The 19,554-nt window shown below is 40.1% G+C and overlaps 1 protein-coding gene across 1 annotated transcript; it reads right to left on the bottom strand.

The window, feature by feature from the left end:
* Positions 1–969: 969 nt before the first annotated feature.
* Positions 970–4,910, bottom strand: rwdd (RWD domain containing 4). Its single transcript, XM_054601474.1, has 6 exons — positions 4,692–4,910; positions 3,935–4,015; positions 3,616–3,725; positions 3,231–3,381; positions 2,909–3,011; positions 970–1,874 (listed from the first exon to the last, which is right to left on the bottom strand). The coding sequence occupies exons 1-6, from the start codon at positions 4,713–4,715 to the stop codon at positions 1,762–1,764; spliced, it is 582 nt and encodes a 193-aa protein (XP_054457449.1). The 5' UTR covers positions 4,716–4,910; the 3' UTR covers positions 970–1,761.
* Positions 4,911–19,554: the final 14,644 nt, after the last annotated feature.

The raw sequence follows: 19,554 nt of genomic DNA, 5'->3' as shown, positions 1-19,554 counted from the left end.
CGGTCCCAAATTTAAGAAAATAAAACGCTAAAAGTGGAACATCAAAATCCAAAATTAGGAATAATTCCAGCATCAAGGAAACTATAACCCTACCCAAATATATGTTTTACAGTATATAGCAGTATTACAGTCACACTCATGTTCTCATTATTCCAGATGTTATAGTTTACTTATACAGCATTCAGCTTGTTTATTGGGAATTTGGCATTAAGAAAATAGTTAACATTTAGCTTTGGTCAGCGCAGTTATGCTGTTAAATAGAACAAGTTGATAAATGATGTTTCAAAATCCACATGTACTGTCTTTATGTTGAGCTATCGGGAGTTTTTCTGCTTTGTAACCAGTATTTTAGAAAATGGAGGCCATTAGTACACACCCCCGATTAACACGTTTTTAACCAGCCTTTAAAAAAATACTAAAAACACATTTTGATTTTTTCACTTACCTGTTCAACTCGACTTGTTTATACATTCTGTTCCTATCTATTTATAATCTGTTGCAACAACATTTAAATTTTGACACAATTAGTCTGTGAAGTAACATTAAATCCCCTCGACCCACTGTCATCGAACTCACTATAACTTGTTCTTCCTCAGTCCTTGATTAGGGAAAGTTCACAAACCAATCAGCTCCAGAGTGGTTTTGGTGTATACAGCGTATGGTTCCAGTGCTGTTTGTCTCGATGGATTTTACCTCATGAGATGATAAAGTAAGTGTAAGTGACTGACACTGTGACTGACCATTCCTTTCAGTGAAGAAGGTTATGACTATCTGAACTTTGACGGCAGCTGACACCATCCTTGCCAACGCTCTCATGCCTTTAGAGCAAAGTTTGCAGCTCTAAAAATGATGGGATGTTCACAGACGAACCTTCAGCAGGAAAAAATAGTTACATGAATCAAGCACTCTTATAGTCCTAAATCACACACGATTTAAACCAAAAGGTAAATGACACGATCAGACAAGCAGTAGACCAAATTTGGTTTTTATTTATATATATAAAATATTAGGTTTTTCCATTCAAATTTAAATCAGGAAAAAAAACATTCATCAAAAAATGAAAACCGGTACATTTTGTTTGTTGTTAAAAATGTCTCTGCACTTTCACACATCTGTTTAGAACCACAATCCAACATTTTTTTTAGCTCCAGCGCCTGACCACTGGGCCTCATCTCAGACTGAAAACATGGCAGTGACAGCAAGTATCTCAAGCACACTCCACCCTGACGGATGACGGAGCAGAATATCTGAGCGCTAACTGTTTGTGAGCAACAAAAGCAGATGATGTGGCTGCATTGCACGAACAAATAAAACACAGCAAGGGCTTCGACTCATTCGGCTCAAAGTCTCAGTTTGGCTGGTACTGAGTGTGTGTGTGTGTGTGTGGTCTGAAGTCCACCGTTACCCAGCCTGCTTTGGTTCTCAGTGGGACAGCAGCCATATTAAATGTTGGAGATGAAGGATGTGAAGGCATCTTGCCAGGAGCAGCAGCATCAACAGGCTGCACTGAGGTCAGACTTCACTGCGCCTCCTTGCACAAAGCAGCACCGGACCGCTGCTCTCAGGCCTATTCCTCATCTTTTCCTCCCGTTCGACTCAACTGCAACAGGAAAACGGGAAAGCAGTGAGACGTGGTCGTGGTGTGAAGCATCTTAAAGAATTTTTTATTTAGATGGTTTTCACTTACGTGCTGGAGGATTGTCGTGTAGAGGTGAGGAGGGAGAGAAAGACAAATTAATACGGACGGGTTCATGATGGATGTCAGTGCAGGCTTAAACCAGAGTAATTGCACCATCTTGTGGAGGGAAGGTAAAAGTCACCTACTTTGATAACGTCAACCCAGTTCCAACCTCTCGGCAATTCCCCTTTGTTATCTGAAAGCAGAAATTGTTTGTGTTATCTGTGTTAGCTTACATTTTAGCTAACATTTTCCACCACTATCAATTAGGTCGGGGTGAATCTTCAGGAACTGTGGATTAAATGATGCCCTTTTGTGGCTCTGGCTTCTAACCAAAGTAACTGCTTATATCTCGGAAGCCTGCGACATTGCTAATAAAAGGCCAACTTGTCAACGATGCAGGTTGTGGACAAGTCTCCAGTTCATCCAGATTCTCTAAACCACTTCATTTGGATGTCAAACGGAAAGTAAACGCACCTGACATTGTTGGTATGATAGTGCTGCCGAAAGGCAAAAGAGTCTCTGGCAAAAGAGTGGATTTATAGTTCAGCATGTGATTTCTCCTGTTGATGGCACCGCCAAGACACTAGACCACTGTGTCACACAGCTGAGTCATGCTTTAATCAGTATCCCTACAATAAGTGTGTCTACGTGCTTTCATTTCCTTTGTGATATGAGCAACGTAGCTTTGCCTCGACTCATTTGTGGAGATTATTTCCCCACAACCATTAACGGCAGTGCTAATTTAGTCTACGTTATTTCATTCACTGAGATAGAGAGTGGTGATCACAGTGAGCAGAAGCTTTGCAATGGAGAGGTTCCCTCTTCTTTTCATCTCAGAGTAATTTACTGTTGGGTATCTGCCTATATTGAGTCCGATCGGATCTATTCATGTTCACTTAGAGGCTCTAAATATGACATAACAAATATCTGTTATTTAAAGACATAGAAGAGTAAAGTCTACCTGAGCAGAGAATGATGTCACTCTCCCTTTGTGTGTGTTTTTACCAGAGCTTCCCTACGCTTTGTTTACCCCTGCCTTTGAGTGCATTTTAGTGCAAGTGATCTATCCCACTGGCTAGGTAACGGCAGCCGCTCTGCACTGCTCTCATATGGCCGTCACAGCTGATGATGCTGACCCACGGGGTCGTCCCATGTTTACTGGCTTGTAGTCTTCTTCTTGTCCCTTGCCGTTGTTGGCGCCTTGCAACCTCAGCCTGACTGATGTACCTGTTCTGCTGATGATCCTCCTCTTCTGAGATTTAGTGAGCTGCTCCTTCTTCTCCTTCTTCTTGCCTGTTGAGCTACCAGACATCTGCTCACTGCTGGACGTCTGCAACAACAACGAGTTCAACAATCATTCAATAACAAGGCTCTTTTAACCTGATCTAGGGGAGGAAAGAAGAGCACCAATCCAGCAAAATGTCACACAATGTCATCAATGGCTGACTGACAATAGCTCTCTGGGGTTGTACAACCAAGTAATGGACCAAAGACACAGTACTTTGAAACTGTGCTGATGTACTTATTCAGAGGGATGAACAATACTGACCACAGCCGTGACTACAGGCTTGTGATTCTCCATGAGGGCCTCCTGGTTCTCCTTGGCCCACTCGAACAGAGTATACATCATGGCAGTGCCCAGGTTGACCTCCACCTGCTCCTCCAGCTTCAACAGGATCAGCTGCTTCGTCTCTGCAGAGCTGTCGTGAAATCAGCGTAAAGGAGAGAAACGTACAAACCATCACATAAAGTATATGTCCAACAATAAAAGACTAGTTATACTTAAATTTAAAAGGCTTTTAGGCCTACAAATAACGAATGGATATCTAGAAACAGATTTCCAGATATATGTTAGCTTCTAATTAGTGCTTCCAAATGCAAATGCATAATAATAATAATACAAATAATAATACAGCACTGGTTTTGCAACTTACATTCTGTTATTGAAAAAGGCATCAAGGGAGATTTGTGGGGCTGTCTCAGGGTACGTCTCAGGCCATGTGAGGTCCAGGATGAACGCTTTGGTGTCAACAAGGTCTCCTATCTGTTATATGATATTATGAAAGAAGGTAAGACAAGGTACTGCTACAGAGTAAATCTAAATAGTTTTTAATGACATAACATACAAGTAAAAAGCATTGTGAGAGTTTATTGCTTGAATTTGATGTATGTCCTTTTGGAACAGTGCGTCCGGTCGGCACAGGTAATGATCTTTTTTTTAAAGCAGGCCTGGAGACGGGGGACTGTACTCACCCTAAACTGAAAGGACACTGAACTGATTTCCTTGAAACACTCATCCCCCTCATAGATGGAGCGAAGAGCCTCCAGCTCCATCTGTGGGGAGTGACAGCAGTTTAGTCAGATAGAAGTAGTTATTTACATCAGCAACAGCACCAACACCATTCAGACATATGGTGAATTACACTTAACACGGGTATGCAGGATAGGAACCATGACTCAAGACCTTTCACAAAATAATAATGGCTCATCATTAAAAATCGGTATACATGCAATCCTCCACACATGAACTGCTTTCCGTTGAATTCAACCTCCACTTGTATAGCCATTTACTGACTTGCCACCTATTACCGTTGTGTTATACGGCGAAACAGAGTGCTAAGGTAGAACGTCGATATATCTAATTGGTTTCATGTGCTGTTTCACAGATAACAGTGACACCGGATGGAGTCAATGACGTTTTGTATTCAAAAAACGGTCTTGATTCAAGGTTGGTGTGGCACGCATTCCTCCATATATCTAAACACACTTCACTTGGCACACTTTGGAATGGGGTTTTGGCGTATCATTTGACACTCAGGGCTGAGCTCTTTCACATCAAATAAAGGCTGACACGTTGACTTGTTTTGCTATGTAACGAGAAGAAAAAGCTGCCAACTCATTTCGTCGACCTAGACTAATGGCAATATGCTCGCAGTCATGCTAGTAACAAGTAGTTAGCGTTAGCCGCTAGCTGCAGCTAGCCTACTACTGCATCATCACTCATTCATACCTCTTGATCCTCGTTAGCTGTCATTGTTTTCCTTCTGTTCCCGTATGACGTACTCCCCGCGTAGAGCTTATTAAAACCCCAGAGTCAACAACCCATGTCGCTAGTTAACACTTTCCTATGATGATAACACTACGTACAACTTGCCCAGTTGGTACAGGCAGTGTCACCATGTTACACGCATGCGCAGTTAGGCTCTCCCTTCGTGAACTTTGAACCGCCTCATTAGTGGATGCAGTTGGACGCTTGTAGAATCGTGTTATAATAAATAATAGACAACTATTCCATAGGAGCATAGTCATTCTTACTTAAATGTGACTAAGAACCATGACAAGCTACATGTGAAAATATTTAATAATATATATTTATAAAGTTGATATAAACCTTCTCATGCACGTGGTGAGTTTGTAGCATATAATGAGATCTCTGGTACAAGAATAAGGTTTGTGATACCAAAGGGTGCGCTACAGTTTATTGGAAGTTATATAACCGATGGTTCAGTTTCATATACATTTTACTAAAGCATATTCTAATATGAAAAGTGCTCAAATTAATATATCAGAAAAATTGTATGAGATGTAACTCTTGTAACTCTTGTAATTACCCAAAATCCTGGAGAAGATTGTGGGCGACCCATGATGGACCATTAAAATGGATTAAAATTATGATAAAAATACTTCGTTTTAGTTTTTGTGCTGGATATTTTCAGAAAACGTGTGGGAGATTTAGACTGCATTTTGAGTGTTTTGTTCTTGTTTGTTCATTTACAGTAAAAAAGTGGTAAGTTAGCATGAAATGTGAAATGTGTCGTTATTTAAGGTAAGATGACAAAATGATTACAGACCAAAATGTCAGAATGGACAAATACTTTGTATTTCTCTGTACAGCGCATGGAAAACCATTTCTGCCACGAAGGGAAAAAAATGGAAGAGAGGTTAGAAATGAAAAAAGGAAATATACTCAGGGTTACTCTAACATATTAGATGGTAAAACTTTTATTCCAATATTTTTGTCTTATTATCACAAATATGAGTTATGCTGGATTCACATGGAATCGGGAGGACGGCAAAACGGGATATCATTGTAGTGGTTAAAGTAAGGTGAGGCCAGCAGAGAATCCGGTCAAGGCAATCTGATCAACAGGAAGCTAATAAATATATGATCAACGCTTGACATCCTGGAGAGATATTACAAGAATAATTACATAAAAAAATAGACAGAATAATTGTACTTCATACATTTAGTTAATTTACGACATCATCATAGCAACACGTTGTCACATGTTTCGTTTTGCCGTCCTGGCATTGGACTATTTGTTTTCCTAAAAGGTTTTGTTCATCTCTCTGATGCAATAGCATCACAGTATCAGCCAGTTCTTCATTTTTGCATGATTTCTCTTTTCAACCAGTAGTTTCAATTTAGTATCTTAACTTTTGATTAATTTAAATTCAGTATCCCCAAATCTTGACTTACTATCTCATAATTTGGATTTACCATGACTAAGTTATTTTAATTTTAAAATGTCATCTTTTCATTTTCTGTCAAAAATGGGCTTCCATATGGGCCCAACCAGTCTTTTGGTTAAAGTCTTGTGTTATTTTTTTTACAAAAGCTATTCTTTATTACCATTTGTAGCTATTAAAAAAACAACTTTAATATCATAAGAATATTCTTTCAGAAATAATGATTATATTTTATAAATGTATTTTGTGCTTTAGAAACTGCTGTGAGGGGAGTACAGAGCAGGTTGTCGTGGAAGACAAGAAAGTTATCATGAAGGTTTTTCTGTATGTCTGTTATTTACTTTAATATGCTATAACACTTTATATACATGCATCCAAAGTACATACATGGTTGGTGCAATACTCGCATAAAGTTACAGTAAGTCTGCTTAATTAAGTGTTAAAAGTGAATTAGCTTTGATGTACATAACCAAAAGTACACAGACTGACGAGAGTTCAATGTTAAATGCAAAGCAGCACAACTCAGTGTGGGGGAGGCAGCTGATTTTCACTGTGCAGCTGAAAATGACACAGGGTGTTTGAGTTGTGATTATGTTGATCCTCTTACTTATTCCCCTCAGGTGAAGAAGGCGGCCATGGTGGAGGAGGAGGATCAAGGTAGATGAAGACAGAGGAGGTCACAGAGAAGGTTCTGGCTTTCAGTGTTGGTGAATTCAGTTATTGCACTCTTGTGATAAGAGCGAAAGGTTTACTTGTTCAAATAAGCCTGGGAAACTCAGGTGAACTTGTTCTTTCCCACATCATTGTTAGTAAAAGGACACGACTCATATCTGTATATTTTATTACTGTCAGTGAATCCCACGTAAAGACAAACACCAACAATGTGTTAGTCTCAATATTTTCTGAATTCCACAACATGTCTGTGGCTCTCAGCTGTAAGCCCATTGGTTCCCAGTGATGATGTAAATCTTCATACACAGCTCACAAATGTATAGTTTCATTTTAAATAAAAAAGTCTCAGTGATTTCCTGAAACAGCTGGTCACTGTAGTTTTATCAAACATTACTCAAACAGGAGAAAATAGGGCATTTGTTGGGGGACTATTTTCAGTGGCGGATGAATCCACATTTTGTGCTCTAGTGCGTATTTGTGGCAGCAGGACGGTGTATGTTGGATTAAGTCAAAATAAACTACAGTGTCATTCAATCAACATGTCACCCAGTGCGACAGTGTGTCTCATTGATGTGCTTGTAATAGTTTTAGGACAACAATGGAGCTCTAGGACACCGAGTAATAATGCACACACAACACTTGTTAGTACGGTAACTTCATTGTTGCTCTGGATCTGTACATCAAATTTGATCTAAATAAGAATATAGAATATAATAGCATCTTCCTTATTATTATTATTATTACTATTATTATTATTAAATAATAATACGTTTTATTTATAGAGGGCTTTTCATAGTGCTCAAAAACACTTTACACAAGTTAAAGGGTTCCAGAGGGACGGGGCAGCTATGAATGCTCTGTTGGTCTCTGGTGGAGACAGAAGGTTGGCAATATAATAACTCTAATCCTTTAAGTGATACTAGGTTTGTGTCTGAGGCTGTTTAATGGATAAACTCACATTTTTTCTTGGTCACGATGATTACTCTCTTGTCCACACTGGCCGTAAGGTGATTCAGTGACTACACTGAAAAACATGGTGGGGACAAACTCTGTTCTGTTATAAATAAATACACATCTGTAGTTCTGTTAAATTTAATAACAAGCTTCAGCAGTCAGAGGTTCTTTTAAATCATTTGGATTTCATATCGCCCATTGACAGCTGGGATTGGCTCCAGCACCACCGCGACCCTTAACTGGATAAGCGGTTACGGAAGATGGATGGATGGATGGATTTCCTTTATTCATTTAATTGTTCAGTTACACTTTCTGTAAATTCTATGGGTAGTAAAAGTAGTACAAATTGAACATGCTGACTCTAAAAATACTGCAATGAGCTCTAAAAATAGCCACAATGTGTATTCAGTTGTAGACTCCCTGAAGGTAAAATGTCTTTTTTTGAATAGTCCTCAGGGTGCTCATGGCAGCATCACAAAGAGGGGCGTTTATATATAAAGGGAGCGTAACCACAGAAGTGCAGTTTTATGCCAGTTTTTGATATTTAACTTGATCAAATTGTTGTCAAAGGCTGATTCTGTGAAACCCTTTCTAACTGAGGAGTTAGATCAAACAAAATGAAAAACAAAATGCTCCCAATCTCGGTTCTTGCACTTTAAAACAATTCACCGAAAGGAAATCACTTAAAATGTTGTACGTTCTCAAAGAGCTGTCTGTTCAGGTTTTTATCATTTTGAAGTTGATCTAAGGCCTTCGGTGTGTACAGATTTTAATTGATATTTTCTTCATCATCATCATCATCATCATCATCATCATCATCATCATCATCATCATCATCATCACCATCATCTCCATGGATTGCAAACCAACGTTTGTGCTTGTTTGCTTCTCTTAAATCCCTCGAATGAGTTTCTCAGGATCCTGACTTGACTGTGAGTATGAAATGCATTGTAACAGCACAATGTCAGCTTGGATTTTGAGATCTAACTTTGTCCTCACTGTATCAGAGAGGTGTTGATTCAGCTTTATTGTCAGTTTGGAGGCTGGAGTTTGTTGGTGCTGTTTTATTGGACTGCATTACATTGGATATTTAGTACCTTTATTTGGAGGGAAGGCAGGTATGTCTGTATGTTCAGGCTATAGGAGAGAACGCAGACCACCTTTATAGAAAAGTACCTTTCAGTGGCACAAGAGGGCGCCAAGAGCTTAATTTATAGAAAATGTACACAGTTTTGGAGGACTGGCTGCCTGATCTTTCAGTGCTATCTCTCTGTTGAATATTCTCACACAAGCAATAAGAAAAGTCTTGTCTGGTGACCTAAGTGTGTGAAATAATTTAATGAATGTACTAAATGACTATAGTTAGAATCCACAATTTCTTTGTAAATAGTGTTAACACATTCATTTATTTATAATTAACACTTTTAAAAGAACACAATGCTTAAAATTGGTACTTTTATTTTTCATATTTAAAGCTACTACGAGGAACTTTCATGTTGTGATGATTTTGGCGGTCTCTGTGGACAAAAGTGGTAATGTTTCAGAGCACCAGAGTCCCTTTAGAAAACCTCTTACTTTACTGCAGCAGGGTCCGCTATGGCGAAGGCATGACCAGCTCTACTCTGCCTCTCAATATTAACATTTACATGAGAGAAACGTGGAGCCAGCCTTTATGTCAGTTTCAATCTGATTGAATTCACTGGACAAGGTGCAGTAATTGAAGAGAAAACCAATGGTTTTTTTTCCTCCTTGGAAAGCAGGTAGTGAGACAGAAAGGCTTTGGTCCTCCATCCTCTCCATACTAATGTGTTTGTTCTGCCAATACCAATAAAAGCTCAGGGCTTTCTACGTGTCGATTTCCTTAATAAGATTTGTCCTCTACTAAACACAGGTAGATCTTTATATGTTTGTATTGTCCTAGCTGAAAATCTATTTGAGAATTTCAGATGTCTTTTTTTGCATGAAATAATGTAAACTGGAGCACTAACATGGGGAAATATATTTAACTGGAACCTTCTTACGCTCTGATACCACCATTTCCTCTCTGTCAGCAGGCTTGTGGCCATTCAGAACAATCAGCACTTTAGACGTGTTCAGCGTTACTTTGAACAAATGCCCAATGCTGTGGTTTTTCTGGTAAGGACTGTCTTGATGTGGAACTCCACCAATTTTAACATTAAAGTGTGCCTCCAGGTGATGGGGAGTACTACTGCATATGTGGAAAATGCATGAAGGCGTTAGTGTCTCCAGAGGGAGCTGAGTGAAGTCTGATAAATGTCCTGTCAGTGTCGGTTGGGTTTGAAGATTATATGTTTGAAAAAAATAAAATAATCAGGAGGTGTGTAGTTAAAAAGAAGTGATCACACCAGACCTCTTTTGAATGAATGCCTCCTGTCACTGTGGGCTCTCTGCTCTGATTCCCATGTATTACTGCCTGACAGATCATTTATGCTTCTGTCCACTGACATGGTTTTTAAAGTAATGTCATCCGGTTTTTGCTCTCCAAATATCTTAAAATGCAAATATCAAACATCTTTTTGAAGTAAGCTCAGGTTTTGGAAGCTCAGGTTTTGGTTTTTCTAAAACTTGCGTACAGTAATGTCTATAGCCTGTTTTATACTGCCAGTGACTGGCTGCCTACTCATCACTCACCACTAACTGGCCCCCGGCCCCTAGCCAATAAGGTGTTGCTAGTGATGACACAGCTGCTACTCTGAGACACAGTGTGGGAAAATAGCAGTCCCTTTTATTGTTTTAGACAGTGTGTTTGGCTAACAGCTAACAGCACAGAACTACCAGTACCAGACGGCAGCCTCCTGTTCTGCCGAGTGAGGCCAATGCAGAAGTGTGTTAGAACTTGCATTTTCTCTACTGACCATCAGGGGGCGGCTCCTCTGGTGGCAAAAAGAAGTCTGATTGTATCTAACCGCTACCAGAGCTGTATAAGGCGACTCTACGTCACATGCCTGCAGTCCTGATGAGGTCACTTCCAACATCCCAAAACTCAAGGCTTCAAAACGGCAGTCCACAAACCAATAAATGACATCCCAACGTCTACCTCCACCTTTTATATAAAGTCTATGGTTGGTTTGTTTTTGCTTGTCTGGGCGTTGCACTCACTTCACTCCTGCTCCTCTGCTCTGCTCTGCTGTGAGACTCTTGGCCAGCTCACTTACCAAGCCTCCACTCTGACAAGTTTGAATAAAATCCACTTTAAATACTTTCTTTTAGCATAAAACCCTGGGCTTTCGTCTGAGAAAATGTATAGTTACAGTAAATAAATCGTCGGGCCCTTCTGCTTCATATGAGACATTTCAGAGATGTGTCAGTCAAATGGCTCTGTTCTGCTCTGGCCTTGTACAATAATGAGGTGTTTTTATCTTCCAAGAGTGCGGTCCTCTGATACGCAATGACCCCCTGCCACAAATACTGAGCATGAAATGCAATTATTGTACAGCAGGAGCAGAATACAAGGCCGTTATCATCCCTTCGCTGTTCTTAATTAACTTATCAACTCTGCAAAAGATTTGTGGCCTATAGGGCGCGTTCTAAATTGGCTGAGGGAGGAATGCTCCCTCTTGAGATGTGATATTCCAAATAAACATCTCTCTCACCAGGGTACCTCAGAATAACTCTGCGTTTTTCGTGCTCTGCAGCAGAGAAAACAGCAAGTAGGGGAGCTTTGTTCTTGTGTTTTAGCAGAGGAGGGGTAAACTTTAGGCAGACTCTCTGTCGTTTGGGGATCCAGCTAAGCCCTGATTGATAAAACTGGGCCTGTGTTGTGAGAAGTGTGTCATGCTCCCCAGACAGGTCTGCTAATAACATTAGTGGAGAGGAAGGAAACGTTTGACTATCTCTCGCATACAGGATGTCACTTGCACATTTGATTCCTCTTCAGAGGCAACAAAGCAAATACACAGAACGCAGAGAAACCACATTGCTCGAATAAATAAGTCATCTGGTGGAGATAGTCTTGAGTTGAGACTTGACAAACAAAAAACCTTCTGAGAACTTTGGAAAACAATAAAGCATTACCTAAGACAATGACAGGTAGGCCTTTCATCATCAAACATCTTGAATTTTTAATTAGGGCCCAAACACCGACGTCGGGTCAGCTGTCGGGCCAGCTGTCGGGCCAGCGAAGGCCTTATTGAAACTGTAATGTTCTTCTTCTTCTTCTTCTTCTTCTTCTTCTTCTTCTTCTTCTTCTTCTTCTTCTTCTTCTTCCAAATCAATTGGTTTTTAGGCGCTTAATTATTGTAATTATAATACTCAAAAACTCACCAAATTAGGTATGCATATCAGGACTGGTGAAAAATGTGAAAATTTTGGGGTCTCCCATTTGGTTATGAAAAAATGCCTCTACAGTGCCCCCTAGAGTTGAATTTAAGTTTTGTAGGCCATGCCCCTTACCCTGTTTGACGGATTCACTTAAAACACACGTCCAGTTCGGTCTGCTCTACAAAAAGGTCAATCACAGTATTAACCTCTGCCTACTACAATTTTTCGGTGGATCATTATTGGATCAATGACATAAAATTATCAAAAGCTTGTTGACATCTCATTGCCTTTAGAAGATATGCACCAAAGAACTTCATGGGGGCGTAGCTTTCTACATTAACACACATAACTTCAACACCATTTTGTCTATCATAATGCCATTTTCAGCATATGTCCACATAGCATCCTGTAACATACCCTGAACATTTTATTTAATTCCACTTCTAGGGGGCTCTTCAGTAAATTGCCCATTTTTTTCATTTTTTGCATTGTTTTCATGCGTGGTACTTTAAAAAACTACAGAAATCATGCAATCCACTTTTTCAGGATGATCTTAAGACCTTTAAGATTAAAAGTGATCAAAATCGTGAGTTTTCATGGAAGGACCTTAACGTGGCATGGCGCACATTTTGAGCAATTCTCCACAAAACAGGAAATCTGTTGTGATACTGGTCCAGGCTTGAACACATTTCCATGCCAAAATTTGGACACAGTCATAGGTTTCATAGGTGATGGAAATAAATGTTTCATATTGGATGCGGGCTTTGCTGTTCAATATTGCCTCAAATTTTCAAAAAAGCAGCCCAAGTGCTTCATTTTACCTACATTTTGTAGGCACGTGTATCATATGGAGACTAAAAATGTTCTCTTGGGACCATGCTGTAAAAACATCCTGAAGTCGGTCATTATTTTTTCGGAATTTATCAGATCCATTTTAAATTTGGTCAGTCCAATCTAAAGACCTTTGTGTTACAAGTTTTCAAAATCTTGAGGTTTAATGGAATGGCCTAGCAGTGGTGTGCCGACCATTTTACCTAATTCCCCATTATACAACAAGCTGATGTAACTCCACTGTACTTGCTCAAACCTCTCCCAAACTTGACACGCTTGATAAAATTCATGGTCTGAGGATGTCAACGAGCTTATTTCCAATCAAAGTCAAAGTGCCACCTACTGGCAAAAGGAAATAAGCGTTATGTGACAAACAGAATCCGATTTACATGACATTTACATGATGTGGTCTACACTTGATATAGGACACTGATATGCATGTTTGTGTATATTATTTAGCACCACATAGTGGGAACAAGTGTTGGAATATTTGCAATAAATATTTTCCAGCGTCACTCAACGCAGGCCAGGAAAACGTCTAACAAGTTTGCTGTCAGCAGAAAGGCATATTTTACAAAAAAAGAGCAAACTGTAATATCAGACAAAAAACAAGAAATCAAGCACATAATCAAGGCCATAAGTATTAATTGCAGCTGCCAATGCAGGAAGTAAAGCTGGTAAAAAAAATAAACTGTGTGAATATGTAAAAGAGTATTAAAATATCACTGCACAAGTAGATCCGACTACAATTACAATTGTGTATTCATTTAAATGATTGCGTTGTTTAGATGTATTCATATGTGTAGAAGAGAAGACACTTCATTCATCCCTATTCTGGCGTGTATGACATTTTAGCTTATACTTTTAGCTGCATACTTGGTGGTGTGAAATGGACTTGAGATAAAGGAGCAGGTAAGGTGTGCAGCATAAGCTACCATGGTGCTTTACTCAGGTTAGAAGTAAACCTGAAGTTACCTCACTACCCCCAAATCACGCTTCTTAGTACAGGGCCCAGGATCTCCTTCCAATGATTTAAAAAGGACTGGCTAGTGGCAAAGAAACGGAACAGCTAAGCTAACGGTACCAGACTTGTCGACACATCTGAGCTACCAGATGTTCCACAAGCTTCTGTGACTCTTCACTCCTGGTTTGCTATTGATCTACACTTTGTATGATAAATTTGTATATTCTACAGCACTTGCCTCACACACAGCGAGAGGGGCCAGGGTTCAATCCCGGGCTGGGCGGCCCTTCTGTGTGGAGTTTCCATGTTCTCCTTGTGGCAGCATGGGTTCTCTCTGGGTTCTCCAGCTTCCTCCCAAAGTCCAAAGAGAGTTTAGGAATGGTGTTAATTGGTGGCTCTAAATTACCCTTATGTGATTGTGAGTGTGAATGTCTGTCACTGTGATAGTCTGGTGACCTGATAAGCGGTTTAAGATAGTGGATGGAGGGTTGGGTTTTGACTGAGATTTTCTCACTTCTGGAACAGACACTAGAAGTTCTTGTTTGACTCTCTATAATGCCCATTGGCATCCCCAGTTTTCCAGCAGCTCAACATTGATCTGGAGGGGTATTCTGAGACTTGGGGGACGCTATTTGGTGCTAAAGACATCCAAAAGTGCATCCCATATACACTTCGGACTTCAAGTACAACTCTGCAAACTGCCACCTGCAAAAGTTCTCTGATGACTCTGCCATTGTCGGCCTCATTTCCGCCGGTGATGACAGGGAATACAGGGAACTGAACCAGGACTTCATGGGATGATGCCGGCGGAACCGCCTCCAGATCAACTCTGGGAAAACCAAAGAGCTGGTGGTGGACTTCTGCCGGGGTAAACACTGTCCTCCGGAACCGGTGAACATCCAGGGAATGGACATTGAGATTGTAAAATCTTATAAGTACCTGGGTGTTCACTTGAACAATAAACTGGACTGGACTAATCATACAAATGCACTTTATAAAAAGGGTCAGAGCAGACTGTATCTGCTGAGGAGACTGAGGTCTTTTGGAGTGCAGGGAGCACTCCTGAGGACCTTTTTCGACTCTGTGGTGGCATCAGCCATTTTTTATGCAGTGGTCTGCTGGAGCAGCAGCATCTCGACAGTTGACAAGAAGAAACTCAACAAACTTGTCAGGAAGGCCAGCAGTGTGCTGGGGTGTCCACTGGATACGGTGGAAGTGGTGGGAGACAGGAGGATGATGGCTAAGCTGTCATCCCTGATGGACAACACCTCCCACCCCATGCAGGACACTGTCAGCCCTGTACAGCTCCTTCAGCCACCGGCTGCTTCACCCCCGGTGTGTGAAGGAGAGGTACCGCAGGTCCTTTCTTCCAGCTGCTGTCAGGTTGCACAACCAACTCTGCTCCCAGTAGACCACATGACACATGACACTAAAAACTAAAAAAATACAAATACACTGTGCAATTATAGTTATAATAGTTTTCTGTCTGTATATATAATATTTCATATTTCATATTGCTTATTTATAATACTTGTTTTTTTTATCTTGTTATTTTATGTCTCTTGTTTGCACTATAACCTGCTGTAATCCTGTAAATTTCCCCGCTGCGGGACTAATAAAGGATTATCTTATTTTATCTTATCTTATCTTATCTTATCTTATCTTATCTTATCTTATCTTATCTTATCTTATCTTAAAATGTCATCTAGATAGCATGCTGTTGATTAGCTTGTCTTATAAGTGATAGGCTTCCACAGCCCTGGTTGATATGGAAACCAGAATGCACAGTAACTTTAATTTTGGTTTGTCAGTTTACTGTTGGACCAAAGCAGTTGGGTTGTTGTCTTGTCCTTTGGGGACTGGAAATAGTAGCCTAGCATGTCAAATCAGCCCTACTTCCTGTTCCTCTTTTATCCTTCAGCTAGCAGCTAAATAAGCGTGAATGGAGTTCTCCCAGTAAAACAGATGCGACTAATCTTGTGTCAACCAAACCAGCTCAGAGCAATGTTGTCTGTAATGCTAGAGTGTCTATTCGCCCCCATAGACCTCCTAACAGCTTCATCTTCTTTCCCATGTATAATGAATTTTTATTATATATGCATATTCCTTATAAGCAAACGCACAGCTGCCCCCATTTTACTTCAGGGGCTTTTGTGTTTGCGAATTGTTGTGATTGTTTCTTTTTGTTTCTGAGGATTACTTGTGTTACATTCTGTTGAATGAAAAGCTTCAGGCTTTCTTTTGCACTTTGTTCTTTCAAGAGAGCATAATTCAACCAACTGGACTTTAGCTTTAAAGTTGAAAAACTATGTGGGGAAAAGGGATGGTATGGCAAAAAACTAAAAATGCAATTTCTTTGAAGATTGTATTTTTACTTATTTTACTCTTTTTTTTATTAGCTATCTTGTCGAATATGTTTAAACTCAGGGGTCAAGCCAATGAAACACAGATTGAGTTAGCAGAGGGGGGCGCTAATATTAAACAGTTCAGCTCACATCAGAATCACACATTTTCCCCCTTAAACTTGCTTAAATACGGTTGGCATAGCTGCAGTTTTTCAAATGACACGGCTCATACCTCCATCAATCGGCAAATCAAACTAAAAGTCCTGAACATGTTTTAATGAGAATAAGGCGATTCGATTATATGGCATGTTGTTGTGCCAAGACAGCTTGTCCTAATGGTGGCACTAAAGGAAAGACCAGGAGGTCTGTGTTAGGATTCATCCTCTCAGGGGCATGAATATCCAGAGTAACTTTAAAGGTTCGGAAAGGCCATGAGGTCAGTGTTAGAATTCATCCTCTGGGGGGCATACATATCCAGAGCAACTTTAAAGGTTAGGAAAGGCCAGGAAAACAGTGTGAAGACTCATTCTCTGGGGACTTTAAATATCCAGAGCAACTTTAAAGGTTAGGAAAAGCCAGGAGGTCAATGTTAGGATTCATCCTCTGGGAAGTATGAATATACAGAGCAACTTTAAAGGTTAGGAAAGGCCAGGAGGTCGGTGTTAGGATTCATCGTCTGGGAAGTATGAATATCCAGAGCAAATTTAAAGGTTAGGAAACGCCAGGAGGTCAGTGTTAGGATTCATCCTCTGGGAAATATGAATATCCAGAGCAACTTTAAAGGTTAGGAAAGACCAGGAGGTCAGTGTTAGGATTCATCGTCTGGTAAGTATGAATATCCAGAGCAACTTTAAAGGTTAGGAAAGACCAGGAGGTCAGTGTTAGGATTCATCGTCTGGTGAGTATGAATATCCAGAGCAATTTTAAAGGTTAGGAACGGTCAGGAGGTCAGTGCGAGGATTCATCCTCTGGGTAGAATGAATATCCAGAACACCTTTAAAGGTGGTCTTGGGCTGTCACTTATTCTAAAAATCTAGTTCAATGACTGAGAGGTCACATATAATTTGTTTGAAGTTATTTTAGCTCTACTCGAGTAGCCTGCCTCTAAATGACATTGTCAAACTGATGAGGTTCCATTAATCTTTGGTGACCGACCTACAGTTAATTTCAGAGTTGTTGTCATGGGAACTGTATCTCTAATGCTGTGTTCACACCAAAAGTGAAGCGAATTTTTTGCGCGTTTGTTTACATGTAAAGTCAATGCAGAAGATGCGAACTCGAGCCTGGCGGCGCGAATGAGGCGGAATTGTGAAATTCGCCTCATTCGCTTCATTCGCGCGAGTTGAAATATTTCAATATTTCAAAAATGTGCGTGACGCTGTGTTGCGAAAGCCAATCAGGTTTGGGATTCTCCTACTGTCATTCTGTCATGTAAGCAAAGTCCAGCACCAATCGATCCAAGCTCCGTTCAGAAAACAAGCATTTTAAAAGTGATTTCCTTGTCGTCTTGCAGAGAGAACTAATAAAACATGAATTCTGACTTTTTACAAACAACCATCATTATGTTGTTATTTCGGCGTCCCTTTTTGTACATTTATTGCAATTAAATCACAGTAAAACTGTTTACTTTCGGACCACACAGCTGTAGTAAACCAGCCAACGTGTGGCTTGCTGGATTCAGTGAATACGGCTCGATGAAATCCACCGAGCGCCACCGGATGATGTTATGAACCCAGACAAGACGGCGTTTGGTTTCCCGGGATATCTGGGACTGCCACAACAAGTATAAAGCAGATATAGTAGTTATTTCTAAGCCCCTCACCCTCTCCAGCGAGTCTAGTGCGAATGAAGCGAATAAACACAAATGGACCTGCGAGTAAACTGACGCGAGGACGCGTCACGAATATTCGCTTTGCTTTTGGTGTGAACATGGCATAAGGTCTTTTCCATGATTTTTGCATCTGTGGTGCTTCCAGGCTTATTATAGATACCGATTTAAAATGGTTCACTTCTTGACAAGAACAACAATAGTGTAATTTACTAATAGGGGAACAGGCCATCCCTAGATTATGAGGCAGGTTTTATTCCAAATGTATTTCAATTAAATTAAATAAATTTATATAATGTCAAATAATATGAAAAGTAATATCAGATTTAACGGTTAGAAACCTTCAGCAGAGTGGGTGTGAAAGTGAAATGTAAGCTGAATTTTTCAGAAAATCGGCAAGAGAAAAATGTGAATGAATCCACTTCTGTCAACTGCAACTCAAAACAATTGTACATGTCTTTAATTTTTTTCCCGGAGCAACTAAAGACAACAGGTGAATTGGAATTTCTTTAAATCACAATGACAGGCTACAAACTTTTAGAGCATAAAAAGCTGAAACATATTGACCAGTCATTTAAATATCACTGCAGAGGAAAAATGATTAGACCAAAACATCTTTCAAACACCGTGATGCTCTCAAGTACATGTAAAACTGCAGAAGCGATGGTTATTTTTAAACCTCACCTCTGTGCAGACATGACACGAGCAGAGCTGACTGTCCCGTCTCCTTCAGTACGTCCTTGGTATTAACATTTGAAAAGCGGCTGAGGGAAACTTCACACACACCACCAACCCCCCCTCTGAGCCATCAATTAAATGTGTTCCATAATTATCTGCAGCCAGACGCTACAAACCACCCGGAAACAAGAGTGTACGGGAAAAGCACCTGAAGAAAGCAGAGATAATGAAACAGTCCTCTGAACAAATGAGGACCTCATGGGCTGTAAACAAAGAGGTGACTGGTTAACTAAGTGATTAGAGCATCTGCTCAAGAGTACTTGAGCGAACACTGTTGTCTCGATTCACCATGACTGAGCTGCAAGGTTAGTCTGATGATTTTTCCTCATTAAGTCAGAGATTTATGCTAATGAAACTGAGACATAAAAACACCCATTTAAAGAACCCTTTGCTAAAGGGAAGCCTCGCACTGGCTGGTGCCTATACATCCAAATCATTTGCTTTAAGGGTTATTCCAGTATATCGATATTTATTTTTGTAGATTAAGCCATTGCCAAAAATGCCCTCCCCCATTGCAGAGGTCTGGGGATTTGGAAAATTTGCTAAGAAATCAGATGGAGCAGGAAATGCTAACAGTCAGATGATCAAACAAGTTATAAACAAAGCACCAGTTTAAACAACTTGGAGGAGAAAACTGAAGGCGACAGTAAAACTATCACCTGTCCATTGCAAACATCCATCATAGTTTACAAACCCTCTTCCTGCTTCAACTTTGAATACTGTAGTTTTCCTGTTTAATGAGGAAACCATGTATCTTCAAAACTAGGTTGATTTACTACTCAGTGGTTTT

This window comes from Anoplopoma fimbria, chromosome 7, assembly GCF_027596085.1.
Source record: "Anoplopoma fimbria isolate UVic2021 breed Golden Eagle Sablefish chromosome 7, Afim_UVic_2022, whole genome shotgun sequence".
NCBI lineage: Eukaryota > Metazoa > Chordata > Actinopteri > Perciformes > Anoplopomatidae > Anoplopoma > Anoplopoma fimbria.
Note: the sequence above shows the minus strand (reverse complement) of the source record. Positions and strands in the feature narration are given on the sequence as shown.

Bases quoted from the DNA above. Each gene is read 5' to 3' on its own strand.
- rwdd (XM_054601474.1), bottom strand. From the start codon at position 4,715: ATGACAGCTAACGAGGATCAAGAG. The intron at 3,382-3,615 runs GTAAGTTGCAAA...ATTTCACGACAG, and splicing joins GCCTTTTTCAATAACAGAAT to CTCTGCAGAGACGAAGCAGC. The intron at 1,875-2,908 runs GTACATCAGTCA...TTCTGCTTTCAG, and splicing joins GAGGATCATCAGCAGAACAG to ATAACAAAGGGGAATTGCCG.